Raw genomic sequence first — 26,413 nt, 5'->3', positions numbered from 1 at the left:
TATATTTGCCTGAAATGTCTTGCCCATACTTTCATTCTTTACCTCTTGAGGTCATTTCGTTTCGTGTGTGTTGCTCATAAAGCATAGATTTAGATTTTGCTTTTTTCGCTGCTCTAAAAATCTTCAGATTTTAATGCTTGGTTTAAACTCATTTATACTTCATGATATAATTGAAACTATACTTAATGATAATAGTGATGTACTCTAGTCTATATTGTCTTGTTAATTGTTTATACTGTGTATATGCTAATACAAAATCTTGCTTTGTGATTTGCTTTCTTTGCTCTTTTTGAAGGAGGTATCTTTTTTAGCAAGGTTTGATTTTTGGTTCTATGGATTGCATTTATGCTGATACATTTATACCAGTGGTTCTCAGCCGGGGGTAATTTGTCTCCCAGGGAACTTTTGGTAATGCCTGGAATATTTGTGATTGGTACTGGCATGATGGGCAGAAGCCATAGATATTTCTAAATATCCTCCCAAGCACAGGGTAACTTCCCCACAACAAAGAATTATCTGGCCAAAATGTCAGTAGTGCTGAAGTTGAGAAAACGTTTAATACTCTTAGTTCCTTTTCTATTTAGTTATTATGTATTGGTTTACTATAAGCAATTGGAAACTTATTTCATAACTTCCTCTTTCTCCCCTTCTCACTCCTACAATGGAATTTTAATTACCAGAATTTCTTAATCTTTGTACTCTTATCTGAGCTTAAGCTTCTGCTGTCTTTATTTGTCAGCTGCAAGGCGGCAGCACCTTTAACTCCCAGCCAATGGGCAAACTTTGTTTACATTTCATTTTCTTTCCTCCTCCTGTTTTGCATCTGCTATGTTATACATTATCAGAATATGTAACATTTATGTACTAAATTACCCTTTCTTTTAATCTGGTTCTGCCATTAAGCATATGCAGTGTTCACTTTCAAGTCTTTTTGCTGAAGTTTCTTCCTTAGATTCTTGGGTGTCAGAAGCTTAATATTTGTCATGTTTTTCGGGAAGTTCTAATGGAAACAATATTTCTTGATCTCTTACATGTTTATTAACTCTTTATCTGTGGCCTTTCTACCTGAAGGACAGTTTGGCTAGATATAAACTCCCTGACTCATATTTTCGTAATCCCTGAACGTCGTAAAATTTACTCTGTTGGTTACTTACATGAAACGTTGCTGTTGAGAATTCTGATGCTAGACTTCTTTTATTTCTTCTTTTTTTGTTGTTGTTTCCCCCCTCTCTTGGACCTTTTACTTACCCTAATGCAGAAGAAGCTGCTGCTGGTCTACCAAAACCTATCCTATTCTTCCTGGGCCCAAGCCAAGACTCCTAGCATTCTTTGCAGTTAAGATATGACAATATGGTTAAGTTTCTGGGGATGAAAGGAGAGCACAATTGATAAGTAACACCTGAGGGTTTATACTCTAGGATATTGGGTACATTCTATTCTACCCCTTTTCCTTCCTGCTGGCTGGAATGTGAGGCAGCCATTTGACTAAGGAGAAGGTATAAGAGCTGCTTCCACCAACCTTGACTCTCAATTTGGGATGATTATATGGAAATAAAACAAACTCTTTAAGCCACTACATTTTTTGTAGTCTGAGGTGTCTATAAACAGTATTTCCTATTTTTTCCTATTTTTTCTGTAAACATTCTGTTTTGTTCCTGGAATTCCTTATCTTTGCAGAATGGAAATAATTAAAAAAAGCCTCATATTAGCCAATGAAACTGTCTCCAAGAATAGCAAATATCCTTTTGTGGATATGCTTATCTTATATTCTAGTATAAGGAATTAGTTCTATTTCCATGGTGGGATAATTGAAACTATAACTTGGCTTCTTGGATCACTGAACTATGTCAGATATCTCCATCTCTGGCTTCCACGTGTTAGGATATCATATCAGTTATTTTAGATTGTTTTCACACACCAAAACAGAATGTGGTTTAAGCAAGATAGATGCCTGTTTCTTGAGTAAAAATACAAAACGGTATACAGGAGGATCAAGCGACTCTGTTCTACAAGGCGTTCTCCGGTCTTGTTGTTCTGCCATTCTCGAGTGTAGTATTCTTATTTAGACTTATTTTTTTCTTCCTTATAAATAACTTGGCACAATTCCCATATATCCAAAGAATATTTTTCCTTAACTTTAAAGTCTAGTGGTTGTACACAATTTACTTTTTCCAGGTCTATAGTATATGTGGCTTTTCAGTATCTGTATTTAAGTATTTTCTTATTTTAATAAGATATACTTAAATTTTCCTACTCCATTGCTTTGGTTTTCTTTTTAGAAGACTCAGTTATGCGTTTTGGATCTAGTTTGTATATTGCCTTTGTTCTCTATTTCTCTCAAACCATTGCTGTCTGCTCATTTCTGTTTGATTCTCTATAATTTTATCCTTGCTATCTTCTATTTTCCTTATTGTGTTTTCCACAGCATCTATTCTATCTTGTATTCTTTTTCTAGTCTTCATTTCTAAAATGTGTTTTTTGTAAACTATAATTCTCTCATTTTAGTTTCCTATACATTTGTTGTCTAATAATCTCATCCTCCTTAAAATTTTTTTAACAAAGTATAACATACATACACACACATACCAACATCCGTACATAAAAGTATATAAATCATAAGAATAAATCATAAGAATTGTTACAAAGTGAACATAACTGCATCATCACACCCAGGTCAAGAAATAGAAAATTATCAGTATCTAAGCAGCTCTTCCCTTGGAAATCTTTCCAATCATTAGCCTCTCCTTTGGTCCCAGAGGCAATTACTAATATTAGCCCTAACACCATTAACTAATTTTGCCTGTTTAAAAACTTTATTTAGAGGGCGCGTGATGTAATGAGCACTGGGTGTTATATGCAGCTGATGAAATGCTGAACTCTACATCTGAAACTCACGATGTACTGTATGTTGGCTAATTGATTTTAAAGAAAAAAACTTTAAATGGCATCTTAAGAGTATCTATTATTTTGGTCAGCATTGTATTTTTGAGATAAACTCATATTGTCAGGTATAGACGTGGTTCATTTTAATTGCTATTTTGCATTCAGTTGGAGTAATATGTCACAGTTTACCCATCTTAATTCTTTGTTAATGGTCATTTGGATTCTTTCCAAATTCAGGTTATTATGGTATAATGAGGTTTTGTTCAGGAGTTCTTCATTCTATGGCTGCCCCCTCCATAGGAAGTATAGATCTCCCTTCCCCCTTCACGTTGTACTTGGCGGGCACTGTGGAAGCTCTTGTTTTGCAGCCATAGTGCCTTCTGGGGTCTGCTCTTCCTGGGCCCCATTCTCCCTACTGCCTGAATGTTGTCTCTCCCTCACTGTGAGTGTTCCTGCCTTACTGTGGTTTCTCGTCAACCAGCTTATCCTCATAGTGAGGCTTTATCATTCCAGTTAGGATTGTTGGCTACCTATTCCTGAAATTGTGAAGGGTTTGAACCTGTGTTGTCCAGTAAGGTAGCCACTAGCCACAGTTAGCTAGGGGGCACTTGAAACATGGCTAGTCTGAATTTAGGTGTGTTGTAAGTGTAAAGAAGACACTGGATTTTAAAGATTTGATATTTTAAAAAATGTAAAGTGTTATTAATTTTTTATGTTGACTATGTTGAATGATAATATTTTGGATACATGGGGTTAAACAAAGTATATCTGGAAAATTTCCCTTTTGCTTTGTTTAAATTCAGCTGCTACAAAATTTAAAATTATACATGTATTGCTTACTTCGTATATCTGTTAATTTAAACTGTCAACAGTGTCGCGTTTGGATTTCTTAGTGAATTCACTGTTTTCCATTCACCCCCAACGGAATGACTCCAGCCTTTGAAGGCATTCCCAGTTTCACCAACTTGTTCTCTGATGCTCCCACTGAGGGTAGGGCCTGCTCCTTGGGGAGTGATGCCTGCTGGTCCCCTCTCCTCCCAGTTTCCATGTTGTATCTGCTGATTCTGGGCCAGTCCTGATGCTGCAAGACTCCTGGGTATTCCCGTCACCTACTTTTGATGAGGACATTGTCTGTGGGTTTTCCCTTTCTCATTTCTGATTGATGTGTTTGGTTTCAGGAGGAGTACTGGGCACTGGGGAGCTACCATGATCCACCTTGTCCTTAAGTTCTAATTTTTTTTTAATACAAATATGTTCCTCTGTTAGGATAACTGTGGTTTACTTTCGGTAATCTTAGTTTTATTCGTTTGAATTTCAGAAAATCATGCTGTGAAGTGATAGAGAGGTTTTGCCTAGTTATATACATTTAAAAATTATATTCTCACAGAACCTTTGCATTTTGTTAAATTAATGGTGGGACTGGATTTTGGAAGAGACCCAGATTTTACTACCAGTTCTGCCCTTCTTTGCTCAGATCATTTAATAAATCACTCAGTTTTAACATAATGGTTTATGTTGTTTTGTGAATGAGGGATATAATACCTATTTCTATAACTTCAACAGAGATACTTTTTCAGATTATAAAAATAATTCACGATCATAGAAAATTTGGAAAACATAGAAACCTGTAAAGATAGACTTCGAACTTACTCTGAATCTAACATCTAGAGATCATTAGTAACACAATAGCATATTACTTTCCAGGCTTTTACTTTTTAATTTTTATTTTTTAAGATTTATTTATGAGAGAGAGAGAGAGAGAGTGTGTGACAGAGAACAGAGCGGGGAGGAGCAGAAGGAGAGGGAGAGAGAGAGTCTCAAGCAGACTCCAAGCTGAGCTGAGCGTGGAGCCCATTGCAGGGCTCGATACCGTGACCTGAGATCTGAGATCACGACCTGAGCTGAAACCAAGAGTTGGATACTTATCTGACTCTGCCACCCAGGCGGCCCCAGGCTTTTCCTTTTTTCTACAAGGATATTTTGACCAGAGATGCACCAAGCATACATGCGGCTGAGTAACAACGGGATGAGCCTTAATATTAATATGTGGCTGAACATCATGATCATAGAATGAAGTTCTGGGATATTTTAGATTCATTCCTATGAATCTAAAATATAAAAATTTGTTAAAATTGTTACAGAGATTAGTAACAGACTTCACGTGTTGGGCATGATCGTGCCAGCGTAATTTCTTAACCCTGTTAGGGGCTGGCTCGCTCTCGAGGTCTCTGTACTGTATGTTGACGCTACTGAGTCAGATACCTGTTTGCAGCGGAGTTCAGCGATGCCACGGCATCCTGCTGCGGCCTCATCGTCCTCAAATACTTCTTTTTAGGTCCTCATTCTCTGTTTGATATTCTTTTCTTCCTCATGAAATCCTAAAATGCCACATTGATGCTGTGCCCTAATTCATCTTCGTGAGGTAGAATGAATTCCTAAATAGGACTTTTTTCTTGAGAGGTTCATGACCTAAATGGGATTAAATAACTAAAAACCAAACAGGTCTTCATAATCTTTTTTTTAATGTAATGCATACTGTGACACCAAGCTGCAAAGGTTAGAATTATGATGTAATCCAGTCCCCATTATTCTGCTTGCGTTGTTATTAAATTTTCTGTAAATAATTGTTGTCCTAGAAAGTATACACCCATGTCCCTAAAGTTACTTAGCTCATGTGCTCTCTCGTTCTTGTGCTAACTCTCCATCTGTTTTCTGTTTTACATTTGAAAGTTCTCAGTTGTTTTTATTCACTGATCAGTAACTTCCAAAATCATCAAGGTAGTTTTTTACTCTTAGAATAATAAATACGCATTTATACTTTGACTTTTCTTAAATAATGAAATAAGGGAGAGGTTCTCAACCTCTGTACTTTTGAGGTTTTCACCGGATAGTTGTTTGTCGTGAGGACCTGCCCTGTGCACTGTACGATGTTCGGAAACCCCTCTGGCTTCTACCCACTGGATGCCAGCAGCAAATCCTGCTTGGCCATGCCTTCTCCACCAGGCAAAATCACCCGGGTTAAGAACCACCACTGCTTTGGGATGATAATTTGTAGTTTACTCACGGTAGTTTCTTCTTTTTATTCAAGGAATAACTCTGTGGGTTTTTGTTGTTTTTGACTTTTTGTTTCTGCCTGGCAGTAAATACCAAGCTGTCTTTCTCTCTCTACTCAGGGGTAGGTGGGAGTGGGGGAAGAGGTACAGCATATATAATAGACTCATTAATCTTGTCTGGCTTCCTTCATGCCCCTTCCTTTCTACTGTTCTGAGCTCTCTGCTTCCCCTGGGAAGTCTGAATACTCTCTCCATCTCATTCATCTCCTGGAGTGTTCTAGGCTGTGGCCTCCTCTGCTATTTCTGTCTGTCCACGTGCTTCCAACCATTTTATGGTTTCTAGAAACAGAAATCTCTCATCTACTGGTAATGTTCCTCCCTGTTCTGTGTGTTGGCATTGGCTTATCCCATTTTAAGGGCATCCTGGACACAAGAATGGGGTGCAGAAGCTTCTAGTTGGTGTGACTTCTACCCACAAGCTGCCCATTGTTTTCAAATAGGAAACACTGGTGAAGATGTGTGTTTTTATTCATTCAACAAATAGATATAAGTGACGTGTTCTGCCTTTTCCAATTTCCATCCTTTCTTTTCTAGAGCTCATTATCCTGGGACCCATACAGTAAAGGATGCAAAGTTGACTAACAAGAAGCTTTGGTCTTCTGAAGATTTTAGCACTTTAAACAGTGATGTGGGTGCAGGCTGCTTGGGCCGCATATTGAATCAGAATTATATCAATGGCTACATGACTGCGTAAGTTATTGAAAACTTTTAAAGGTTTTTATTTTGAAAAATTTCAAAAACAAAATAAGTAGAAAAAAGTACCATACAGCGGGCTTCCATATTCTCACAACCTAGATTCAGTGATTGTAAACATTTGGCCTTATTAGCTTCCTCTGTACCTACATCTACACTAAGCTTATCTATTTTTTGTATTTGAATATCATCTGTTTTGAATAAAGTCAGGCTTATTGAGATATAATTTATCTATATTAAAATTTATGCAGCTCTATGATTTTTGATGTTATCTATACCTTTTAATGAACAATTATAAATTATAGATGTCATAACACTTTACCCCTAAGTATTTTAGCATGTGGCCCCAAAACATAAAGGATATTCTCCTACATGATCACTATATCATTTTGATACATAAGAGCATAAGAGCACTTTAAAAAATATCTGATAATCTATATTAAAATTTTCCTGATTATTCCTCAAAGTGTCATTTATAGCCTTTTAAAAAAAAAAACAAAACTAAGAGCCAAATCAAGCATGCATTACATTTAGAAGTCATGCCCCTACAATCTCTTTTAATCTAGAATAGTTTCCTTCCTTCCCTATTTTTTTTAAGAATTTATTTATTTGAGAGGGAGAGAGAGAGAGAGAGCATGAGTTGGGGGGGGGCACCGAGGGAGAGGGAGAAGCAGACTCCCCGCTGAGCAGGGAGCCTGACTGACGTGCTCAGTCTCAGGACCCTGGAATCCTGACCTGAGCCAAAGGCAGATGCTTAACTGACTGAGCCACCCAGGCGCCCCTCTTTCTGTTCCTGTTTTTTGTGACTGCAGCCTTTTAAAAAGACCAGGCCTGTGGTTTTATAGACTATCCACTTCCCAGTCTGCCTGTTTGATTCCTCATAGCATCGCTTAATTTGTATAACTGTTTACAAAACAGAAGTTCTTAAGAAAGAACACAGCTTTTTTTTTTTTTTTTTTTTTTTTTTTAAGCGAGAGCATGCATACATGAATGCATAGGGGTGGGCAGAGAGAGAGGGTAGAGGGAGAATGTTAAGCAGGCTCCATGCCCATCATGGAGCCCAAAGTGGGGCTTGATCTCGCAACCCTCAGATCATGACCTGAGTCAAAATCAAGAGTCTGACGCTCAACCCACTGAGCCACCACGCACCCCAGAACACAACTCTTTTTATTTTTCAGGGAAGCATTTCTTAAATGCTTTGAGAAGCTTTCACTGTAATTAGATTCAAATTTGCTTTCTAACACAATAATAAATAGAACAAAAGTAAGCCAATACATATTTTTGTGATGTTAATGTGAGCTGATATATTCTTTTTACAGCCTTTGTTCTTTTTCTTCCCTTTTTAAAAGAAAAGGTGCTTATCATGGAGATTTTGGTTCTGATAACTTAATTTGGTATTAAGAGTAATGCACGCTTATGACAGAGAATTTAGTAACTGCATATAAGTACAAAGAAGGAAACAAAATCACCCGTATTTTTGCCATCTAGAGGTAACCATCCTTAAAAATGTTGGTGTATGTCCTCCCATTTATATTTATATTTATATGTATAAAATTTTAATATAGAGTTAAGATCATACTATATAATGTTTAGTAAATAAGCTGCTTTTCACTTAACAAAGCATTATGAACTTCTTTTCATATTTAAGTGTACTTCTGTTTCATCATTTTTAATGCTTATGCATATTCCGTTACATAGTACATGGCTTCCCAAACTTGCCTCGTCTCAAGAAGCACCTGAGACCCTTGTTACATTGATTCCTGGGCAGCTGCCCAGATCTGCTGAATCATAATCCCTCCAGAAGTCTTCGGAGACTCTGTTGGTGTCATCAGTGCCCCAGCTGATTCTGATGCCCCCACAAGTTTGGGAAGCACTGATGTAGAAAATGTATTATACCCCATTGAATGTTCTTCCCTTCCAGAAATGGAAGTTGTTTCTATTTTAAGTTAACAGCTTTGTACACATTGAAGTGATCAATTGTATACAGATATCTTTGTTCACATCCATTGTTACTATTTCCTTAGGGTATATTCCTAGAAAGGGAATAAATATCTGGGTCAGAGGTACATAGATTTTAAAGACTTTTGTGTATGTAACAAAATGATCATGGGGTAGTTTTTGGTTTACACTTCTATTACTAGCCAGACAAGATACTATGCATCTTGCAATCCAGGGGTAAAATCATGGGAACCCTTAAAGTTTTCACTTGTAGTAAGTAGTTTTGAAAATTGGAGCTATCATTTCTACTTTGTGTTGACAGAATTAGAAGGCTTTGATTTCCTTAGAAAGTCATTTTATGATGGGTGAGGACTTGGTAAGAAAAAAATGAAATTCTGTGGGTAAGCTGTGGGTTTTTTATTGTTGTTATTGTTTTGTTGTTGTTGTTGTTGTTTTGTTATTTATTTATTTATTTTGAGCTGTGAGAAACCCAGCAGTACCAGGGGCCACAGCCTCCCTTTTCCCCTTGGATTTTCCTGAAAACCACAGAGTCACTATTTCAGGATTCAGTACCAGCTATCAAATGCTGAAAGAATGGGCCAAAATGCAGACCAGCAAGCTGACCTCTTAGTACTTGCAGATGAGACAGAATCATCGCAGTTTTAGACCCCAGACCTTGTTCTAGACACTTTACAGGCATTAGGACAGGGACTCCTCACAGCAATCACATGAGCTAGGTACAGTTATTATCCTCATTTTACAGATGAGGAAACTGAGGTACAGAGAGGTTAAGTGGTGGAACCATGGTTTAACACAGGCAGTCTGACTGTAAGAGTTCTCAGTTGTAAAACTTTGCAGCAGCTCAGAGTCAGGTTCATAAAATTATGTCTTGAAACTGGGGCATTAAGAAGGCTGACTGTTGAAGGGAAGCAGGTATGGCTAAAGCCTTTATTTGTATTTGACTCAAATCTGTGATATGTCTAGTACTGGTAGGGCATGATTCATCTTCTGGCTACACCACTGTTCAGCAAAATTATATACCCAATACACATTTGTGTTTTTTAATTATGCAATTCACCATTAACAATACCTAGATGGATCCAGCGCTGGAGTTTTCAGAATGTGATTGAACTTAGGTGACTGATACTTTCTTGTTTTGGGTGGTCATTTTTTGGTCCTTTATGTGTATTTATATAAATTCTAATAAGGTTTCTTTTTTATTAGTATAGTCTTCTAGACATTTACATTTTGGTCACAAGCTGTTTTGGCATTTCTCTTTTATCCAACAAACCTTTTAGCACAATTGCTTGGAACTTGGTGGCCAGTTACTATGAACAGTTGCCCTATGGACGGTGTGGCTTGATGACTGCTCAGGAGCCATGGAGCGGGCACTATGTAGTAGAGTCTCCTATCTGGGTATCAGGTATGGCTCAGAGTCCCTCGCTCACTCCTCAGCTTTCTCTCTGGGCGTAAAGGAAGAAAACGGGGTTACACTGATCGTGCGTGCCTATGTGTGCGTGCATGTATGTGCGTGTTGTGTGTAAGTCCTAAGTTGGTGTCTCTTGTAAGCAAGATCTGCCATAGCGTTCTGTAAGAACCTTAGGGTAACTAGACTACTGTTTGTATTCCGTTCTTGGTTATCCTAAGACCAGGCTCTTAGAAAAGAAAAGGAAAGGGGGAAGAGAGGAGGAAGAAGGTTTATCATCTGGTGATGGAAACAAACACCTGAAATAGTTGATAAATGTGTAATTATAAATTAGGATAATTGCTAATAAAATGATGTATTTGTAAAGATTTATTACAACTCAAGAGTATCTAAAAGTCTTAAAATTAGTCTTGGAGACATTGTTTTATATTAATATAGTTATGTTGATGAGAATAGTGTGCTAACAAAATCAAGTGAATTCTTAAATGAATAAGTAAATATAAAGGCTATGTGAGATATTGTGGCTTTATACTTATGAGTATTGTTACAGATAATTTTAAGAAAAAAGTAAAATCATGACTCCTGCACATGAAAACGAACACGTTAAAGATTTTATACTACTCACGATACTAGGAACCAGGCAGATGAATCAGTCGATTCAAGGGAAAAGTCAAAACAGTACAAATTTATTTAGAGTGAAGGAATTTGAGATAAATTGCAAATGGAGACAGGTTGGGTTTCTTGTAGCAGGGAGGGGAGGAAATCCATTAAGTCCTTGCCAGGCAGGAAATAATTTACACATCCATCAGTTACCTACAATTAGGTAAGTTTCGAAATAGTTTGAAGACAGTCAACAGAGCTGTAGGAACAGAATTTTTGTTGCAGTATCAGTTATTAGTTACAAGGGATGTTGAGATCACGCAGAAGTGGATGGCACTGTGCCACTTTTTCATGAATGATGTAACCATACTAAAAATGAATATAATTTAAACAGAATAAAAATCCTGTTGTCAAATAATATTCAAGTTCTTTCTATAGTTTTTTTGGTAAAAAAATTAAACATTTATGACCATTTTGTTTTAACATCATAACTACTTTAAAACTTCTTTTAAAAAAATCCATTTCTTCAAAGACAGGATGCTTTCATAGGAAAATTCTGAATTTGAAGTGAAGTTGTTTTCATTTTAAACCTTAGTTTTGGGGATTTTGTTTTTTATTTGATGTGTTTTCCTCAGATTTGTAGTTATGATGTTAGTCATGAAATCATGACATTATTCTAAACTCTGAGTTGTACTTTCAAAAATACACTTGTTATGTCCTCATTAGTTGGTCCCACATTATCTAGGTGAATTAACGTGCTCTTCTAGTATCGTCGCTGTGTTTGGGGGTGGGATGGGGACATGAAATATTGCTCAGTACATTTTCAGAGTCAGCTTTGGAGGTACCCAGTTAACATATATTCTGCAAATAAAACTTGCTTGAAACCATAAAGCTTAGTTTTTGAAATGCAATATTAACTTTTTTTTAGTCTTATTTTTTGTAGTTATATTAGAATGAGTTAAATAGGAACAAAAGTTCATAAGAGATAACTTTATCTTATTCTCTTATTCTTGGGAAAAAAAGAATTAATACTCTTGAGTTAACAGTGTGGTTCATTTATTTTTAGTGGTAATTCTAACTATAGTTAATTCTTACTACAATGGTACCATTTAACTGGACTAATTATTTCAAAAGTTGAAACACGAGGTTGGCAGGTGTTTACCTCTAAAATAGAAAATAGCTTGTTAGACTCAGTCAGACTCAAAGCCAGTAGACAGCTTTATTTTTTAATTTTTTAAAGAAACCTTTCCATCGCTATTTTATTGGATCTTTCTCTGCTTTTCTATAGCTCATACCACTCAGTTTACTCAACCAGGTTGGTATTACCTGAAGACAGTTGGTCACTTAGAGAAAGGAGGAAGCTACGTGGCCCTGACTGATGGCCTAGGTAACCTCACCATCATCGTTGAAACTATGGTAATTCTTTGTTGTTTTAATGGAATTAACTCACTCTCGTAGTATTGGAAAAACAGTAGAAAACGCAACTAAACACTTCTTTTTTTAAAAAACCCTAGCTTTACCAAAGTATAATTGACATATGATAAACAATATGTAGGGGAGGAAGAAACTTCTTCCTATACCCTCTTAGGGTCAGAAGCTGTGGCCCCATAAATTAAACTGACAAAAAAATCCCAGATTCACAGGAGAAATGAAAAGTTTTATTTGTGCAAGCAGTATGCATACACGTGGGAGACACTCAGTGATGAGTAACTCTGAAGGGTGATTAGAATCTGGGTTTATATACCTAGAGGGGTAAGTAATGGAGAAGGGGAGAAAGGGCACTTAATGGAAAATAAATGACTTTTTGGGAAGATAAATGGGTTTTCCGGAGAACAAACAGGAATGATTGTGACACCGTGTGTCTGTACTGGAGAGTGGTCTTTCCCTCACCTTCAGGGCTGTAATAGCCCTCTGTAGAAAGGATTTGGGGGAGGTTTTAGTCCCATTTCTCCTTTCTGGGAGTAAATCCATCCGAAAGAGTAGATCGATTTGTGGCAGTCTTATTTCCCAGAAGTTGGTACTCTGAGTAAGCTAAGGGAAGCTCAGAGAAGACTTTTTCCTGGCATCTTTTGAATCTCAAATACCTTCAACTTTACATAATCATTATACCAGAGTGGCCTATTTTATAGTGGCATATTCTGATCCCCTTCAAACACATACTTAAAGTGCACAGTTTTATAACTTTTCGTAGGTAAATACTCAATAAACCATTGTCACAATAAAGACAGTGAATGTATCTCTGAGCCCCCAAAAGAATCCTCGTGTCCCTTGTTGAATATTCTCTCTGTTCTGCTCCTCCTCATTTCCTGGGAGTTCTCTGATCATCACTTTTGGTCACTGTAGATTAGTTTGCATTTTCTAGAGTTTTGTATCCATGGAATCAGTATGGAGTCAGTACAGTGTGTACTGTTTTTTGTCGTGCTGCTTTCAGTCAGGGTAATTATTTTGAGGTTCATCCCTGTTGTGAACACCTATTGCTAAGTCATATTCCACTGTAAGGACCATAGTTTGTTTCTTTATGCACTTGGTGGTGGTTGTTCGGCTTGTTTCTACTTTCCAGCTACACATAAAGCTATGAACATTTGTGCACAGGTTTTATATGGGCATACATTTCTTTTCTCCCGGGTAAATACATAGGAATGGAATGGCTGGATAATACGATATGCTTCTGTTTAACCTTTTAGGAAGCTGCCAAACTGTTCTCCAGAGTTATTGTGCTGTTTTAAATTTCCATCAGCAGCATAATTGGAGTTCCAGTTTTTCTTTATCATTGTGAACACTTGCTGTGATCAGTTACAAAAATTTTAGCACTTAGCCTGTATGATATAGTACTTGATTTTGGTTTTAGTTTGCATTTCCCTAATAACTGATGATGTTGAGCTTTTCATGTGCTTGGGCTTCATGTATCTTTTTAAAAAAATTTTTTTAAAGATTTTATTAATTTATGTGACAGAGACAGCAAGAGAGGGAACACAAGCAAGGGGAGTGTGAGAGGGAGAAGCAGGCTTCCCGCTGAGCAGGGAGCCCGATATGGGGCTCGATCCCAGGACCCTGGGATCATGACCTGAGCTGAAGGCAGACGCTTAACGGCTGAGCCACCCAGGAGCCCCTTCATGTATCTTTTTTGGTGAAGTGTGTGTTTAAGTCTTTTGCCTATTTTTTGTTGGCTTTTTCTTATTGTTGGATTTTGAGAATTCTTTACATATTACATATTCCGGGTCTAAATCCTTTACAGATACTTGCTTTGTAAAGGTAATTTCCCAGTCTGTAGCTTTTTTTTTTTTTTTTTTTCATTTTCCTAACAGTGTCTTTTGAGAAGCAGGAGTTTTTTAATTTTTCTGAAGTCCAGTTTATTCATTTGTACTTTCATGGAACATGCTCTTGCTATGGTATCTAAGAAGTTTTTGAATATGGGTATCCATCTGTTCTAGCACCATTTGCTGGAAAGTCTATTTTTCCCATTGCATTGCCTTTACCCCTTTGTAGAAAATCAATTATCCATGTATATGTAGGATTATTTCTGGACTCTATTCTGTTTCTTTGACCTATTTATGTATCTTTACACCAATAACTATGATTACTGTGTGCATGTGTGTATAAAACAATTCCTAGAAACAGGTAGCGTTAGCCCTTCAAATTTGTTCTTTTTCAAAGTTGTTTTGGTTCTTCTAGGTCACTTGTACTTCCATGTGAATTTTAGAATCAGCTTGTCAGTTTCAACCAAAAAAAAAAAAAAGCCTGCTCAGATTTTGATTGGGATTGCCTTGCATCTATAGATCAATTTAAGGAGAACTAATATTTGAGCAACATCAAGTCTTCCAGCCCTTTAACAAGATATAGCCTCGAATTTACTTAGGTTTTTTATTTCTCTGAATAGTATTTTATAGTTTTCAGTGTACAGGTATTTCATATCTTTTGTCAAATTTTGGCTAAGCATTTCACATTTTCAATTTGATTGTAAATAGTTTTTAAATTTTTAATTCAATTAGTACCTGGTATGTTGTAATACAGTAGATTTTTGTATGAAGATCTTGTTTTCTGCAACATCGCTAAACTCACCTATAGTTCCAGTAGCTTTTTAGTGGGTTCTGTTGGATTTTCTTTGTAAATAATTCCAAATAGAAACAATTGTACATCTTTCTGACCAACGATTCTTATTGCCTGTCTCTTTGTTGTAGCCATTTTGGAGGCGTGAAGGATCTCACTTTAGTTTTGATTTTGTATTTTATTGGTGACTAATGATGTTGGGCATCATTTCATGTGTGTGTTGGCCATCTGCATTTCTTCTTTGGAGAAGCACCCATATAGACCCTTTGCCCATTTTTAAATTGGGATGTTCTCTTTTTATTATTGAAATATGAGAGTTCTTCACATATTCTAGATAAAAGTCCCTTATCAGATATACGACTTTCAGACATTTTTTCCCATTCTGTGGATTGTTTTTCACTTCCTTTTTTAAAATTTAAACTTAATTTTTAAAAAATTACAGTATAGTTGACATTCAGTATTATATTTGTTGTTTTTCCCTTTTTAATGATGCCTTTTCAAGTATGAAAGTTTTAAATTTTGATGAAGTCATATATATATATCTATCTGTCTTTCTTTCTTTCTTTCTTTCTTTCTTTCTTTCTTTGTGTGTTTTTGTGTCAGATTTAAGAAATTACTGCTTAATCCAAGGTCATGAAATTTATCCCTATGCTTTCTTCTAAGAGTTTTATAGTTTCAATTCTCACATTTAGGTCTTTGATCCATTTTATTTTTTCAATACAGGGTTAGATACGTATCGAACTTCATCATTTACAGGTGGATATCATCTAATTGTTCCTGCCTCATTTGTTGGTTCATTCCTTATTGAATTGTCTAGGCTTCCTTGTTGAAAATAGATTGGCAAAAACTGCGAGGGTTTTTCCCTGGACCGTCAGTTCTATCCTTATGGGAGCATTATGCTGTCTTAATTACTATAGCTCTATAATATGTTTTGAAGTTAGGAAGCATGAGTCCTCTAGCTCTGTTATTTTTCAACACTGTGTGGCTATTAGGGGTCCCTTGCATTTCCATAGAAATTTTGGGATCAGTTTGTCAACTTCTGCAATGAGGCTAGTTTGGATTTTGATAGAGATTACATTTAATCTGTAGATCAGTTGGGTAGTATTGCCATTATAACAGTATCAAATCTTCCAGTGCATGAGCACAGATACCTTTTCATATATTTACATTTTTACTTCTTTTAAAGATGTTTATAGTTTGCAGGGTATAAGTCTTGTGCTTCTTTTTGTTGTAGTTACTATTTCTGAGTATTATTTTGGTATAACGGTAAATGAATTGTGTTAATATCATTTTCAGATTTTTCATTCCTAGTGTATAGAAATACAGTTAATTTTTACATATTGATCTTGTATCCCACAAGCTTTCTGTACTTATTTCTTAGTTCTCATAGTTTTTAAATTGATTCTTAGAGGATTTTCTATATATAAGATTATGTCATCTGCAAATAGAGATAGTTTTGCTTCTTTCTTTTCAATCTAGATACCTTTCATTTTTTTCCCTTAATTGTCCTTTAGTAAATATTGAATAGAAATGGTGAGAATGTACATTCTTTTTTTTTTTAAAGATTTTATTTTTATTTATTCGACAGAGATAGAGACAGCCAGCGAGAGAGGAAGCACAAGCAGGGTGAGTGGGAGAGGAAGAAGCAGGCTCCCAGCAGAGGAGCCTGATGTGGGGCTCGATCCCATAACGCCAGGATCATGCCCTGAGCCGAAGGCAGACGCTTAACTGCTGTGCCACCCAGGCGCCCTGAGAATGTACATTCTTATCCTGTACCTGATCTTAGGGGAAACAGTTTCAGTCTTAAGTGTAATGTTAGCTGTGGTTTTTTGGTTAATATTTTTTATAAGATTGAAGAACTTCCCTTATATTCCTAGTATGTAGAGTGCTTTTATTATGAAAGGGTATTGGATTTTATCGGATACGTTCTGTATATATTGAGATGATCATGTGGTTTTTGTTTTTTATTTTATTGATATGGTGTATTACATTGGCTGATTTTAGTCTGCTAAACTAGCTTTGCATTTCTGGGATAAATTCTACTTCATCATCCTGTATAATTCTTCTTATTTATTGCTGGATTTGATTTGCTAGTATTTTGTTGAGCATTTTTGTGTCCAAATTCGTAAGAATACTGGTATGTAGTTTTCTTTCCTTGTAGTATCTTTGTTTTTTTTTATATTTTATTTTATTTTTTATTTAAATGCAATTAGCCAACATATAGTACATCATTCTTTTTGATATAATGTTCAATGATTCATTAATTGCATATAACACCCAGTGCTCATCACATTAAACACCCTCCTTAATGCCCATCACCCAGTTACCCCATCCCCCCACCCACCTCTCTTTCCACAATCCTCAGTTTGTTTCTGGAGTCAAGAGTCTCTCATCGTTTTTCTCCCCCTCTGATTGCTTCCTCAGCTTTCCCTCCCTTCCCTTATTGTCCTCTGCACTATTACTTATATTCTACATGTGAGAGAAACCGTTTGATAATTGTCTTCCATGATTGACTTATTTCACTCAATACTGACCTCATACACTGAGTTGGGAAATGTTCCTTCCTCTTAATGTTGTTTAAGATAATCTGTGAAGGATTGGTATTAAATCTTTATAAGTGTGGTAGAATTCATCAATGAAGCTATCTGATTTTGCGATTTTCCTACAAGAAAGTTTCGGTTTACGGACTCAATCTCTTCGTATAGGTCTTCTCAGATTTTACGTTACCTTTTGAGTCAGTTTTGGTAGTTTGTGTTTTTCAGGGAATTTGTCTCTTTTATTTATGTTACCTAATTTGTTTGCATATGTTTGTGTATAGTATTTCCTTACATATTACCTTTTAACTTCTGTAAGGTTTGTAGAAATGTTCCTCTTTCATTCCTGATTTTAGTAATTTGTCTTCCCTTTTTTTCTTGGTTAGAAAACCTAAAGGTTTGTCAGTTTTGTTCATCTTTTCAAATAAACAACTTTTGTTGATTTTTCTCTGTTTTCTTCTTTATTTCAGTAATTTCCACTATAATCTTTATTCCCTTCTGTTACCTTTGAGTTTAGTTTGCTCTTAAAGATTGTTTTTTATATTTTCTTAACGTAGAAGATTAGGTTATTTTTTGAGATATTTCTTTCTTTAAATTTTTTATTTCAATTTAGTTAACATGTAGTGTATTACTAGTTTCAGGGGTAAAATTTAGTGATTCATCTGTTGCATATAGCACCCAGTGCTTATCACATTACGTGTTGTCCTTAATGCCCATCATGCAGTTACCCCATCCCCCCCACCTCCCCTCTAGCATCCCTCAGTTTGTTTCCTATAGTTAAGAGTCCCTTATGGTTTGCCTCCCTCTGTTTTTATCTTATTTTATTTTTCCTTCCCTTCCCCTATGTTCCATCCATTTTGTTTCTTAAATTCCACATATGAGTGAAATCATATGGTATTTGTCTTTCTCTGACTGACTTATTTTGCTTAGCATAGAGATATTTCTTTTTTTAATATGGGTATTTACAGTTATGAATTACTCTATAAGTAGTACTGTATCTGTATCTCTTTAGGTTTTATTATGTTATATTTTCATTTTTATTCATCTTATTTTCTAATTTCTTTTGTGATTTCTTCTTTTACCCATTGCTTATTTAGGAGTGCATTATTTAATTTGTATATTTTTGTGAGTTTTCTAATTTTTTGTTACTGATTTTTAATCTCAATCTATTAAGATTGGAGAATATACTTTGATTTTAATCCTTTTAAATTTATGGAATTTTATTTTATTTACCTTGCACATGATCTCTCTTGAATATTGCATATGTCCCTGAGAAGAATGTATGTTCTGTTATTGTTGGGTAGAGTGCTATTTTGTAGATGTTTGTTAGATCTTGTTGGTTTATAGTGTTCAGGTCTTCTATTTCCTTGTTGTTCTCTCTGTTGTTGATAGTGGCTAATTGAAGTCTTCAACTACTATTGTTGAATCATCTGTCCTCCTTTCTCTTATTCTGTTCTTTTATGTATTTTGAGTCTTTCTTATTAGGTGCATATGTGTTTATAATTCTTACGTTTTTCTGATGGATTGATCCTTATATAATTATAAAATGTCTCTCTTTACCTCTAGTAACAATTTACTCTTTATTGTTGTTGTTTATTTGCTTAGTGACTTTCTTGAACAAATTCTGTACTTTGTCAGCTTTATTATATGTGACCTACTGAAGCTTCTGCTTAGTTACCTTAGTGGTCAGCTCATGACTGTACAATGGTTTCCTTATGTTTGGAACTGCCAAGTCTCCTGGCCTTGGCTGATGGGCTATGTGTGCATGTTGGAGTATGCGTCAGTGCTCAAGCAGACAGTGTACAATTTTTATAGTAGTTTTACTTCATTTTTGAGCAAAGCTTCAAGGTCAACCTGCATTTCCCAGTACAGCCATCAGGACTATTCGGGTTATCCATCACTGAGCTTTGGGTTTTTATATCTTTTTTTTTTTTTTTTCTTTTTAGAGTGGAAGAGTGAGGGTGGGGTGAGTGGGACAGAGGGAGAGGGATAATCCCAAGCAGGTGCCATACTCAGTGTGGAGCCTGATGCAGGGCTCAATCTCACAACACTGAGATCATGACCTGAGCTGAAATCAAGAGTCAGATGCATAACTGACTGAGCCACCCAGATGCCCAAGTTTTTGTGTCTTTCAAGAATTTTTTCTTTCTTTCAAGTTGTTCAGTTTCTGGACATAAAGTTACTGGTGTTATTCCCTATTATTCCTCTAATATCTATATAATTTGTACTGATGTCACCATTCTTACTGTTGACAATGGCAAGTTGTATTTTCTTTCTTTTTATCCTAATTTCCTGATTAGTCTAGCTAGAAGCTTATCAATTTTATTGATCCATTCAATCAGCTTGTGGTTTCTTTATTCTTTATTATTCTCATTTTTCTGGGTTTTGTTTAATTGATTTCTCCTTTGATCTTTAATGTTTTCCTTCTGCTTACTTTGGTTTTAAATTTGCTCTTCTTGTCCTAGTATCTCCAGGTGGAAGCTGAAGTCTCACATCCTTCTTCCCTAATTGGTGTTCATTGCTATAAATTTGCTCCTAAGTACTGCTTTCATGGCATCCCACAAATCGTATTGTCATTTTTATTTTGATACAACTCAGAATTCTTTCTCATTTTCCTTTTTATTTCCATTTTTTCTTTGAGCCATGGATTATTTAGAAATTTGTTATTTAGTTTCTAAATATTTTGGAATTTTCTAGAGGTTTTTCTATTATTTATCTCTCATTTAATTATCTTGTGGTCAGGGGACATACATTGTGTGATTTGAATCTTTTTGAATGCATTGAAAGTTCTTTTATGGCTAAGAATATAGTGTTCCTTGGTGAATTTTGCTTGTGTACTTGGAAAGAATGTGCATCTGCTGTTGCTGGGTGAGGTGATCTATAGATGTCAATCCAGGCAAGCTTTGTGGTAGCATTGTGCAAATTGTCTCTGTCCTTGTTGATTTACTGTCTAGTTGCACATCTTTTACTGAGGATGAGGTATCGGAATATCTAACTACAGTTCTAATTTTTTTAGTGTCCACAAAGCCTGGCGCAGAACCTTATGCTTAAGTGCTCTGGGATCTTTGAATCCCCTGAAGTAGGGATTATGTCTCATAATTCTTTTGATCCCAGTCCTTAGGAGTGACTACTCAGTAAAAAATGATATTGTCAATGTGAGAACTATTTGTTATATGTACTTACTGACTTTAGTTGTATATGAAGGTTTTATTTAGATGAGATGCCTTTTCAGTGAAAACATATAAGCATTTGCATTTTATTTGATGTGTTTTACATGTAAAAGGATTATAATGTAAAAATTAATCTGTGTGCCACAAAATGACCCTGTAGTTTAGGCATGGATTCAGTTTAATTTAGTCAAAATGCCATAGAGCTTTACTTGGACATACTTGACTAGGCATCCTCAGTAGACTTTCAATGCAGGTTATATTAGAAAAAAAGTCTTTAAAAATTTGGAATAAATTTTTGGTTACCTAATATGTGCCATTTCTGTTAATCTTGGGACATTAAATATTTAATTTTCTTTTCCTAAGGTGGCTTGTATATCATTTGGATAACTTACATGATTTTTTTTTTTTCTCCTAGAGCCATAAATATTCTACGTGTATACGGCCGTTTCTGCCTTACTACAATGTGTCACATCAGTTTGCTACCTTTGTTCTTAAAGGTTCTTTTGTAAGTAAATATGTGGGACTTTTATTTTGGTTTTGATTTGAGAATTTATATATTGTATCACAGGCTGTCAGTTTATAAGTGCAGTCTTCTATTAGGAGCTATTAAGTACTTATATATCCATATAAATGGATACAGGCACTGGTGTCTTCTCTCTACTGACTGGTCTTAGTCAAACAGTACAGAAGCCACTAGGAGGCAAAACTCTGTGTGGCTAAAACTCTCTGTGGCTTTGAAGAACACTTAACAAAAGTCAGTTGTAATAAAGTTGTTCCTGTTGGTAGAAGCATCAGTTATGTAGTCTAGGGAATTTTCAAGCATTCACCTTTCAGTACTCAACAAAAAACCCAACAACATAAAAAGACCAGATTCTTGCTATTTCTACCTATTGTTAGTTTTGAACACAGAAAATACAGTGCCTTTTCTGACTACTAATTTCTACTAAGTTTTGACTACAGTGCCTTTTCTGACTACTAATTGCATAAAAATTGTTTTTTAATACTAGAAAATTCCTAAAAAGTGTTTTACACAGGTACAGTAGTGAATATTTTTGAAGCAAAGGCACTAAAATCTTTTTGAACATTTGCCAGAGTCTGTGGTATTTATAGGAAATAAAGTATTTGCTTGAACAATATCTTCCTACTTTCAGAATGTTACTACTTAAGATTTGAAGGTCTTTTGGCAAATAGGAATAGAGTGCACATTATCAATGCTTCATTCTTGCTGGTACTAATTTTGGAAATCCTCAGAGGATATGATGAGCCACTTAACTATGTGTTTTCTCCTCAGAGTGAAATACCAGAGTTACATGTGTGGTATACGAGGCTTGGAAAACCATCTACGAGATTTCTTTTTAAACAACTGGATTCTCTATGGGTAGTTTTAAAATAAATTCCTGTATTTTGAGCATTGTGAATAGTAAAGGAGGACAGACATTTGATTAACGAATTAAAAATTTTTAATTTTATAATTGATTTTATGACTGAAGTATAATAGAGCTAAAGTCCCCAGCTGTTTTTTTGGTTTTTTTTTTTTTTAAATAGAAATCCTCCTCAAGGCATAATAGAAATGTGTGTGTTTATAGGTGTGTTTGCTCTTAGCATTTAGTTTGCTGTGATGAATGGTACCACCATCCCCTGGCTGCCCAAGTAAGAAAATGGAGTCTCATCTGAGACTGTCCTTCCCACCGACCCTATCTTTGTATACCACCATTGGTCTAGTCCAGAGCATTCTATCACTGACGTGTTTTTCTTACACATTCCTTATTCTCCTTTCCCATTGCTACTGCTCATTTCAGTACCTTATTATCTCTCTCTCGGATTTTGGAAAAAACTTCCTCTTTTCCCAGCCTCCAATCTGACTCTGTCCGGCCACCCATCACACTGCTACCAGAATGATGTGTCTAAAATGCAGATCTGAGTTTTGTCAGTCCATTGCTCAAAGTCCTTCAGTGATTTTTCCTGTGAGTTTACATCCCTTAGCATAGCACACGACCCTCGTTACCACCTCACGAGGTAAAAGACTGCTTTCATTTCTTGATGCTTGTTCTACTAACGTGGCCTGTACTTACAGACCAGACTTCTATGCCACTTTACTCACCTCTGTGAAGAAGCACTTGCTTCTTCCCCCTCCTAGAAGGCCTTCTCTTCATGTCTTTGATGTCCTTCAAGACTCAGCTCAGGTGCTGCTTCCTCTGAAGCTTTCCCCACCAGTCCTAGCTGAGAGCCACCTAGGAACAGGTGCTTACCTGGTTAAGCACTTTCCCCACTACACTGGGCACCTTGAGGATTGGGGCCCTGCCTTATTTAGCTATTTACCCCAGGCCCCTGCTATCATGCTTACTTAGCACATGGTAGTTCCTCAGGAAATGTTTCAAAGAATGTGATTTGGTCCAAGTGAACACATTACTTCACCTAATTGACACAAATCTACTTTTCCTGAGAATTATAAATGTTCTGTGAATCAACTAGTCACTATTAGTGATTGAACACCATTTCTGTATAAATTTCTAAAAAAAAAAAAAAAGAGCAGTCTGCTTTTTGCACAACAAATTGCAAGAAATAGCATATTAAAATCAATTTACCCCATAAGAAAAATAATATCATTTGGGGTATTACCTGAGCCAGAATATGGTGTTACATATTTCATAGATCTGACCAATAATTTATTATTAAAGCAAAGATATGGTATAAGTCCCCAGAATTGAAAGTAGAAAAAAAAAACTGCTGAAATTTCCTAAAATGGGCATACATCTAATGCCTACGTTAATTATGCAAAGGTTTCTAGTGTCTTCAGAGGTCTACATGTAGCATAGAATAGCTGCGATACAGGGAGTGTTTCTATAGGGAAGGTTGTGCACTGAGCGAAGTACTTTATAAAACAGTATGTTATTTAATTCTTGCAGCAGCCCTAGGAGGTCTGTATTTTTTCCCCTCATTTTGTGGCGAAGTGGCTTAAAAAGAGTAAGCTGCCAGAAGCGTAAATGTGACACAAACCTAACTTGCTAATTGAAATATATATTGAACATGTCAGAAGTAGGACCTTTTTTTTCTTAATAGTAAAAGGTTTTCTGTGATTAACAGCTGAGTCATCAGTGAGATTTTATGGATTTTTCTCCCTTAGTAAAGTCCTAAAAAGTAAATAAGCAGATCTCTTGCTTATGTGTATTGAATGTACACGGGCTCTGAGGAGCTTACAGTGTAATGGCAAAGAATAGACAAATAGAAATTTTGGTGTCATCTAGTCCTCCTTCCCTCCGTGGAGGGAAATTCTTTTAAAATGCTATCTACAAAGTATAATTTTAGAAAGTCTTCTAAATAACTTAAGGAAAAAGATCCCCAAGGCCTTGATCCTGGGTGTGGCCTTCACGAGTGGTTCTGAGGTTTCAGCAGAAGTGAGTCTGGCTTTTCATTAAGTTGATTTTCCAAAAAGTTGATTTTGCCCAAATGAGATGAGCCAAAGCACCTGGCCTTGACCCCCGCGTTTTCGGTTTCCAGCTCCTCGACAGCAGGGGCACTTTCACCCTGGAGCTGCGGGAGGACGAGCTCTTCACGCTCACCACTCTCACCACCGGGGGCAAGGGCAGCTACCCGCTGCCTCCGAAGTCCCAGCCCTTCCCAAGAATTTATAAAGACGATTTCGATGTTGGTAAGTTTTGTTTATTTCTACTAAACCTTACCATGGTTTCCATTTCCAGCAGTAGTGTGTAGATTTCTACCTGTCAGACGGGTGTGCGAGAAGGCCTGTGCAGAGTGGCTCTGAATGTCCGCGTGGTAACTGAGACCTCATTTCTGTGTTACCTCAAGGTGACTCTCAGCTTGAGAGCCCTGTATTTTTCGTTGCCAGAAAAAAACAGAATGAAAGCTATAATCCTAAGTTGGTTTCAGTGAAGCTTAAGGTTTGTGACCCTGCCACTGCCCTGGCATCCACATCTCATGAAAGCCATTCCTGGTTTCCTCCCTGAGTGTGTGGTCAAGGTCCTTCACTTTCCACGGGGCTAGAGGACTGCATGCTGAGGGCTGTTATGCTCCCCTTGGGTGCTTCACCTCATTATCTACCTGGGAATTTTATACTAGCACTCTCCTGGTTTTCTAGGAAGATCTGTTCTAAAGCTGTTAGAAAAGCTTTTGATTTTAGGTAATTCAGGAAAACTGCTTGAAAAGTTGGAAGGCAGAGTCATTGTGGGTATAGCCCCAGATCACTCAGTAAGTGACAGAACTTGTCGACCAGGAGATGTACAGCTCTGGATCTCACAGACAGGGTCAGGTGGCGCTCTTCTTTGCTCCTAAAATCTGGAGCTGTAGGAGAGAAGCAGGGAGGGGGATTGCCATTGAGAATGCATCTTGAACCTCCTGTCTGCAGGGCCGCTCTTTCCAGCCTGTCTGCTTGGAGACTCCTGCTACCCCCTCCCATCACAGTCTGGGCCGCAGGGTCTCAGCTGCCTTTCCCGGGAAGGGATACCCTGGTTAATTGCAGCACAAGGCCCTTGGGACTGTGTACTGGAGTCCTCTCAGTTATTCGCATAACACAGACAACAGGGACCCTCGGGGGGCTCTGTGCTTTGTTTTCTTCCAATTCTCTGAAGTGGCCTCTTAGATGAATCCGTGAACACGCCACCCGGAATGTCTTTGCACTGTGTTGCTCTCTCCCGCGTTGGCGGAGGTAACTCGTCTCGTCTTCAGTAAAGGAGTCTGTGTGGGGTACGGCCCAGTTAACACGAGGGAAGTTCCCCCGACACCAGAATTTTTTATTCTATGACCTGAAAACCGAAAGGCAATTCTAAACCTACAAATATGAAGTGTAATGCTTTATTGACTACAAAATAAACTAAAAATTGTAAGTCAGGCTGTAGCACTCCTTTATGTGGTTCTTAATTTCTCAAATGATGAATATGAAAACACTTAGAAAAGCATGAAGTGTGAAATTAGCTGTAAGATTATGGCTAAAATTGCTCTTCTATAGCCTTTGTCATTGTAAGTCTGTAATTTAATATAATAAAACTGAAAAAAAAATTGACAGATAGCCCAACTGCTTTTGCTCCATATTAGAAATAGAAGAGAATTTGTAATTTGTAAATGCTGTGGTTGATACAGTGAGCCTTTTCTAATCTGTCAGCTGATGACTGTTACCAGGAACTTAGAACCTCATTTGGCAAATACTAGAAATAACAAAATTATCTCTTACTGAGTCCTTGCTGGGTGCTGGTTTATGTACGCACTTTACATGAATTCTTTCATTTAATTCTCTTGTCCTAAGAAAGGAGGGTACTTGAGACACAGGGCAGTTAAACAACTTGGCCAGGGGGACAGACTGAGCTGGAATTTAAACCTTGAGTCTGCCTTTCTCTAAAACTCATGATCTTTCCGCCTACGCAGTTGCATGGATTAAATATGTAAAGTCTGTCTATCAAACTGATTATATTGGTATTGAGTAATAATGATGATATAAAATTAGTCTCTTTATTAACCTAACCCCTAAACTTCTGCTTGTTATAAGTATCATTTACTTATTTAGGACTTTACAGAAGTGTTTCAAAATGTGCCATAAAGTACCAGAGAGGAGAAATTCTGTAAGGATTTTATACTAACCAGAGAATTTAATTGTGTTCTGAACAGATTACCCGTTTTTTAGTGAAGCTCCGAATTTCGCTGATCAGACTGGTGTCTTTGAATACTTTACGAATATTGAAGACCCTGGAGAGCATCGCTTCACACTTCGCCAAGTTCTCAATCAGCGGCCCATTACTTGGGCTGCTGATGCGTCCAACACCATCAGTATTATAGGAGATTACAAATGGTATATAACATTGGTGTCCTTAATGTATGTCTAGCTGAAATAACCTTGTAATAGTGTCAGGTACATTCTGAAGTGAAAACTTTCCAATGGTCTTCCTTGTACAGGAACCTAATGGCTGTGTGGTAATTGTTGGATATCACAGCCACAAGTGAGCACCTGCAACGCAGCCTCAGTGTCCTTCCGTCCGATTTGTCCGGTTTAATAGTGATTGT

General features: G+C 36.7%; 1 protein-coding gene across 4 annotated transcripts in view; it reads left to right on the top strand.

Moving 5' to 3' along the window:
• GALC (galactosylceramidase) overlaps nucleotides 1-26,413 on the top strand; it is a 58,827-nt gene that overhangs the window by 21,012 nt on the left and 11,402 nt on the right. For all 4 annotated transcript variants that reach the window (XR_004620171.1, XM_034642383.1, XM_002926916.4 and 1 more), the window contains exons 8-14: nucleotides 6,531-6,686; nucleotides 9,926-10,050; nucleotides 11,942-12,069; nucleotides 20,820-20,909; nucleotides 21,696-21,782; nucleotides 23,903-24,053; nucleotides 26,021-26,201. Coding sequence is in view for 3 of the 4 variants with exons in the window: in XM_034642383.1 (XP_034498274.1) it covers nucleotides 6,531-6,686; nucleotides 9,926-10,050; nucleotides 11,942-12,069; nucleotides 20,820-20,909; nucleotides 21,696-21,782; nucleotides 23,903-24,053; nucleotides 26,021-26,201 (918 nt within the window). In the remaining variant the exon portion in view is untranslated. The remainder of the gene's footprint in view (nucleotides 1-6,530; nucleotides 6,687-9,925; nucleotides 10,051-11,941; nucleotides 12,070-20,819; nucleotides 20,910-21,695; nucleotides 21,783-23,902; nucleotides 24,054-26,020; nucleotides 26,202-26,413) is intronic.

This window comes from Ailuropoda melanoleuca, chromosome 14 (genome assembly GCF_002007445.2).
Source record: "Ailuropoda melanoleuca isolate Jingjing chromosome 14, ASM200744v2, whole genome shotgun sequence".
In the NCBI taxonomy this organism is placed as follows: Eukaryota; Metazoa; Chordata; class Mammalia; order Carnivora; family Ursidae; genus Ailuropoda; species Ailuropoda melanoleuca.
Note: the sequence above shows the minus strand (reverse complement) of the source record. Positions and strands in the feature narration are given on the sequence as shown.